At 35.2% G+C, this 6,637-nt stretch overlaps 1 protein-coding gene across 1 annotated transcript; it reads left to right on the top strand.

Annotated features, from left to right (window-relative positions):
• The first annotated feature begins 5,031 nt into the window (after nt 1-5,031).
• On the top strand, nt 5,032-5,991 carry LOC109436902 (olfactory receptor 51F1-like). Its single transcript, XM_019715781.3, has one exon. The coding sequence runs from the start codon at nt 5,032-5,034 to the stop codon at nt 5,989-5,991; it is 960 nt and encodes a 319-aa protein (XP_019571340.3).
• The last annotated feature ends 646 nt before the right edge of the window (nt 5,992-6,637 follow it).

Below are 6,637 nucleotides of genomic sequence, written 5' to 3'. Positions count from 1 at the left end.
TATGAAATATTTTCCCCAAGTTAGTTTACAGATTCAGTGCAATCCCATTAAAACCTCAGAATTTCTCTCTCTCTCTCTCTCTCTCTCTCTCTCTCTCTCTCTGTTTGTAAATTAACAAACTGACTCTAAAATCCATAACAAAATTAATAAAGTTTGGAGTCTTACTCTACTCAATATCAGAACTATTACAAAGCTACAATAATTAAGACAATAGGTTTCTCCCAGAATCAAGCAAATAGAGCATTAAAGCAGAATAGAGTCCAAAACAGATACACTATATATGTAGATACTCTCTGTATAATAAATGTAGAACCATATAGCAGTGGAGAAAAGTCGGTGTCTTTAGTGAAAGTTACTTATGCTAATTTTATACTCATATACAGAAAATAAAGTTGATGTCCCCCTCATAACATAAAATTCCAAATGAATTATTGATTTAAATGTAAACAATAAAAAATAAAGTTTCTATAGACAACATTGGACAATGTATTTAACTTGTTGGAGTAAACAACTATTTCTTTTTTGAAATTTTTAGTTTTTAGTTGCAGTTGACATTTAATATTGTATTAGTTTCCAGTGCACAGCATGGTGGTTAGACATTTATATTAATTATGAAACAATCCTCCTGATAAGTCTAGTACCCACCCCCCCGACACCATACATAACAATTTCATTGACTATATTCCCTGTGCTGTACTTTACAGCCCCATGACTATTTTGTAACTGACAATTTGTACTTCTTAATCCCTTCATCTTTTTCACTCAGCTCCTTAACCTCCCTTCCACCTGGTAACCATCAGTTTGTTCTCCGTATCTATGAGTTTATTTCTGTTCATGTGCTTATTTTGTTTTTCAGATTCCACGTATAAATAAAATCAAAACAACTATTTCTTAAATAGAACATAGGAGGCACTAAGTGTAAAGGAAAAAAATCTTGCTCTAAATTAAAACAGGAAATTCTGTCCATCAAAAGGGAATATTAAAAAGATGATTTGTGTCTTGTATAGGTAAGCAACTTTATAAAATAATCAAACATGACAATAGACAAATGGGGAAAGTTTGGAACAGACAGTTTATGAGAAATTAGATGTAAAGTGCCATTAAACATGTTAAAAGATATTCAACATCATTAGTTAGGAAATACGAGCTAGTATAGTACCAAAAGATAGGCATAAACCCACAGGAATAGCTAACATTAAAAATATTGACAATAGCAATTATTGATAAAATATGAATCAAAAGGAACTCTCACATGCTGCTGGTGTGAGTGTAAAATTGTACGAACTCTTTCAAAAGCTGTTTGGTAGTATTTCAAAGTTGAACCAGAAATTTCACTCATAGAATATTATCAACAGAAATGTATAAATGTGTCATCAAAAGGTATTATAATGTTGATAGAAGCATAATTATTAATGGAGAAGACCAGAATTAGTTTTTAGCTGGTTGATGAGATGGAAGTGATATCCTGTCACCTTTGCCATAATCTGTTGGTTAAAAGCAGCTTCGTTCAAATAAAATCTTGGACACTGGTTTGAGCCAAAAGGGTCTAATGAAACTGTATTTCTTCTACCCATACTCAAGATCAGAGGGTTACACAAGGGTTCAATCAAGCAAGGGTAAACAGGGACTATTTTATTATTTTTAATCTGTCCACCACAGAAGGATTTCAGTGGAAACCTTGTTGGATTATAAACTCTCTGAACACAATGTGGTGACACTTTGTATTCTTTCACACTGACAAATAAAATTTTACACAATGAATTGCTCATAGTTCATTTTTGTTGGTGAAGTATCAGGCCAGACATTTGATAGGGGTTCCAGGTAGAGTTATAGTACTGGAATTGAACCCTCACACCTTCTGCCATTAAAAGTTCTCAAACAAGGAAGTATAGGTATAATAGCCAAATATAAATTAAGGAAAAAATAGCTAAATGGAGGACAATTTGCCGATTTAATCGATATCCAGAAAAACACTAGACTCTCTGCCAATGTGAGGCCTCCCCAAAAAAGGGAAACATAATGTTTAGGTGTGTATGTTGGCTTTTCCTATGAATGTAGAATTGCTAAGTCTATAGTCTGTATCCATTACTGAAATACCCAGATTGACAAGAACAACAAAAATTGTGCAATAGTCTCAGATGTTAAATATATTCCCACAAGAAAAACAACAATTATGAGAACAAGAACACATGCACATGAGAACTCATCGTTCACCCATACCAACCTCAGCCACTAGCAGTATGGGGCCCAATTAATGTATCAAGAGCTGACCCCTCTCTTGGGGAAAAGCTAGGGAATGGCTAGACCAAGATAGATTTTGGAGTGGATGTATCATCCTCTCTATGGGTCACTGTGGAGGAACAGAGACTTGCAGACTGGGGTGTATATTTTCTTCTCTCTTCATTGTCACCATAACTATGTCAGCGAACATTGGTTTACTTTCATATCTTCCCAGAATACTGATAATCTAGAGATAATGACATACATCTCTCTATTCCCCAGTGACAGAAAAAGTCTAAACATCCACTTATGTGGATGATTTCATTCTTTTGTTTTGCAATTAATGTCCCTGCAGACGACTTGTCACTTGAGTTACTAAATAAAACCCTTCTGTGATTATACAACAATGTCCTATATTTATAGCTGGCGAGAGAAGGATTTCAGTTTTTCTCTGTCTATAGTCCCAAGGAGATTTACCAATGGCCCCAGAACTCACTCGCACTTTACTATAAAGCCCATGATTCCAGAACGGTAACTTGTTCTGTCTCTGCTGGTGAAGAGGTAAATGGAAGCTCTTCTTTCCACATAAAGTTGGTAAGAAGGTAGAGAAAGGTGTTCATTGTGGTGATGTTGTACTTTGTTATCTATTCAAAACTATTCATAGGGGCTTACAGAAAAGTCATATAACATTAAGGTCCACCCTCTCCTCAGGGATGCAGATAATACACAGATATCTGACCCCTACTAGTTTATAGTTGAATATTGTAATGCTTTTTCTCAGATTGAAATAAAACCCTGCGAATTGGAGTTAAAAAAGAACTATAGAAAGCTAGCATAAATGGAATGCTAACACATACGTTTATTACAGAGTATTATATTTACTCTCAGGAAGTCAACTTACCTACTATTTTAAAGAGCTTGCTAGAAAAATACTAATATTATAACTTATATTGCTATTATTTGATTTTGTCTTTCTAGAATTGATTTTAACAGTGTAAATGCATTTTAAATATTATTTTTAAAATTTTAATTGAACAAGACTTTATAACATTTCTGTGTGTATTGATTCAACTGACTCTCCTATTCCCTGCAATGTCTACTGAAACCTTGATCTTATCTTCACACCAGCATCCATCACTGCATACTCCTTGAACAGCAGTAATTTTCTCCCTAATAATTTACAGGGAAAAAAATAGGAATGAGTTAAAAAGGAAGGAAATTCTAACATAAGATGTGACATGGATGACTCTTGAAGACATTATGCTAAGTGAAATAAGCCATCACATAAAGACAAATACTGTATGATCTCACTTATATGAGGCACTTAGGGCAGTCAAAAATCAGAGAGAAAGTAGAATGGTGATTGCCAAGGGATTGGAAAGGGGGAGAATTAGATGTTATTGTGTAATGGGTACAGTTTCAATTTTACAAGATGAAAAGATTTATTGAGATGGATGATGGTGGTGTTTGTATGTTCCACAACATTACAAATGTATTTAAAACACTGAATTGCACACCTGAAAATGGTTGATGGTAAATTTTATTTTTGACATTTTTGACCACAATAAGAAAATTTGTAAAAATAAAAAAAAAAGTAGCATCTGATGATATTTCTCTCGTATAACCCTCCACCAACCTACCCATTTGCCACTTAGTTACTAGTGTCAGTGGAAATGATGATCTTCACCTTTTGGAAGGCTAATTATCATGTTCTATATTCAATCACTCACTGCTTTCTTACGGAATTTTATATACGAATTAATCCCTATCATTCTATATTTTCAGTATTTCACTGTGTATTGTATCTTAAACTTCAGTTTGTAAATATGTATATTTTCTAGTTCTTTCCAATCTTACAAAAATCTTACATCTACCTTATAGTCTTCTTGAGTCAAGACTTAGTTTTCTCCTTGCCTTCAAAACTAAACCTCCACTACTTATTTTTCCATTCATTCCTCAAGCCACTATAGCTATTTCTCAGCTTTCAGGGCTAGACTTGAACTATTATTTTTAGGGTGACTAATGTGTTCTCAGCAGCATCTGAAGTTGTTAATCCTTAGGAGACTTGACCAGTCAAGAAATTCAACACAGTTGTTCATGTAATACCCAGTGATGACACCATGCTTTCTTGGTTTTAATGGTTCCTGTAGAGCTGCCTCATCTCATCTTGCTTTAGTGTGCATAGAGCTTTCCGATAACTTCTATAGAGTTCCATCTTCATGGGTTTTCTCTTATAAATCTAATCTGTGAGGTTGTTCAACTACACTGTTGTATTAAAATGGCATTATACAATGATTACTTCCCAAGGTATATTATCAGCAAGTCTGGAGATTTTGCCTGGAGATTCACATCCACATGAGCATAGATACCTTTAACGGGATCTCTATTTGTCATTTCATACACAACATACTCAAAATGAATGCATTTGTTTTTTAACTAACTCTAATCATTTAATCTTGGATTTAATGGCGCTTTAAATTCTGTCAATATAGAAAGTAGAAATAATTATCTTTCAATATGTATAAGGCTATATGGGCACATTTACCTTGAATTTAAGAATATATATGTATATATTACATATACATGTATGCATACATTAATGTATGTATACATATGTGTATACATACACATACAACATACTATATATGTTTACATACATATATATAATAACTTTGATTTAAAGTTTCCTCAATGATAGAGTATTTATCTATGTCTTTAGATAACTCTCTGAGCCAAAGAAAACATAGCCAGATATTTCTGTGTAACCATGTAATTTATTACTTCTGTAGGATGTGGGTATTGTAAGGACAAATGCTACAAATTCTGGACAACATGGAGATCTTAAGGAACTTGACATCTACATTTCCAACTTTCTTGTTGACCGGTATTCCTGGCCTAGAGACTGTCCATACCTGGCTCTCCATTCCCTTCTGCTGTCTCTATGCCATTGCCCTGTCTGGGAACAGCATGGTCCTCTTTGTCATCATTACCCAGCAGAGTCTCCATGAGCCCATGTACTATTTCCTCTCCATGCTGTCAGCCACTGACTTGGGCTTGACTGTTTCTACCATGTTGACAACATTAGCTATCCTCTGGTTTAATGCAAGAGAAATCAGTCTAGATACCTGCATTATCCAGATGTTTTTTCTTCACGGATTTACCTTCATGGAATCTGGGGTGCTGGTGGCTATGTCCTTTGACCGCTACGTGGCAATCTGTTACCCTCTGAGGTACACTACCGTTCTCACTAATTCTAGAATCATTCAGATTGGCCTCTTAATGATTATACGCACTGTAGTATTAATAGTACCACTGCTCTTGCTCCTTAAACCCCTCTATTTCTGTAAAGCGAATGTCCTTTCCCATTCCTACTGTTACCATCCAGATGTGATTAAATTAGCATGTTCAGATACTCGGGCCAACAGCATCTGTGGGTTAATTGATCTCGGCCTGACCACGGGCGTGGATACACCATGCATTGTCCTGTCTTATATCTTGATCATTCGCTCTGTGCTCAGCATTGCCTCCCCTGAAGAAAGACACAAGGCCTTTAGCACCTGTGTCTCCCACATTGGAGCCGTCACTATTTTCTACATCCCCATGATGAGCTTGTCCTTGGTGCATCGATATGGTCTATCTGCCCCCAAAGTGGTCCATTCGATGATGGCTAATACATACCTGCTTTTGCCCCCTGTGCTCAACCCCATCATCTACAGTGTAAAAACAAAACAGATCCGCAGGGCTATACTCAGGCTTCTCCCTACAAAATAAACAGACATGATTAATTTTGAGAAAAACCTGACAAAAATGATTTTCACTGTAGAAGAACAACCCTGATAGGTGACTACCTGTGAGATATTTTTTCTCATTTTGTTCATTTTTTCAACCAATATTTAGTAAGCATTTTTGTGTTTTCAGTCATAAAATATACATAGGATATACCTCAAGAATTGTGCCGTCCAATAATGGAAACAGGAAAATATTAATAATGAAATAATAAAAATAATATTCATAACAATTAACATTTACTGTTTATTTTATATTAGGTGTCTACTAACTGTTTTTGAGATATATTCTATTTATTCTTCCAAACAGCTATTTTTCCCTCAGGAAAAATAGACAAGTAGACAACAAGGGGCTAGGTAACATTTATTACAAAAAGAAGACAAGAACGGCCAAAAGGAAGTTGAAGAACAACTTTGATGTAATAAGTTACTTTGATGTAAACTTCACTTTGAGTTAAGGAAAGGAAATGAAAAGTTTTGGTAGAAAGTATCATCTTAGTCTGTGGTACAGTTCTGAACAGGTTAGAAGGCTACTGGGTATCCTCAAATCAAGGTCACCTGTCAGAGGAGTCCTGTGCCCACCAGGAATATGCCTGCCTTAGTTTTCCTGCCACACTCAGTCATTGTCTGGA

This window comes from Rhinolophus sinicus, chromosome 14 (assembly GCF_057876585.1).
Source record: "Rhinolophus sinicus isolate RSI-liver-muscle chromosome 14, RSI-T2T, whole genome shotgun sequence".
In the NCBI taxonomy this organism is placed as follows: domain Eukaryota; kingdom Metazoa; phylum Chordata; class Mammalia; order Chiroptera; family Rhinolophidae; genus Rhinolophus; species Rhinolophus sinicus.
Note: the sequence above shows the minus strand (reverse complement) of the source record. Positions and strands in the feature narration are given on the sequence as shown.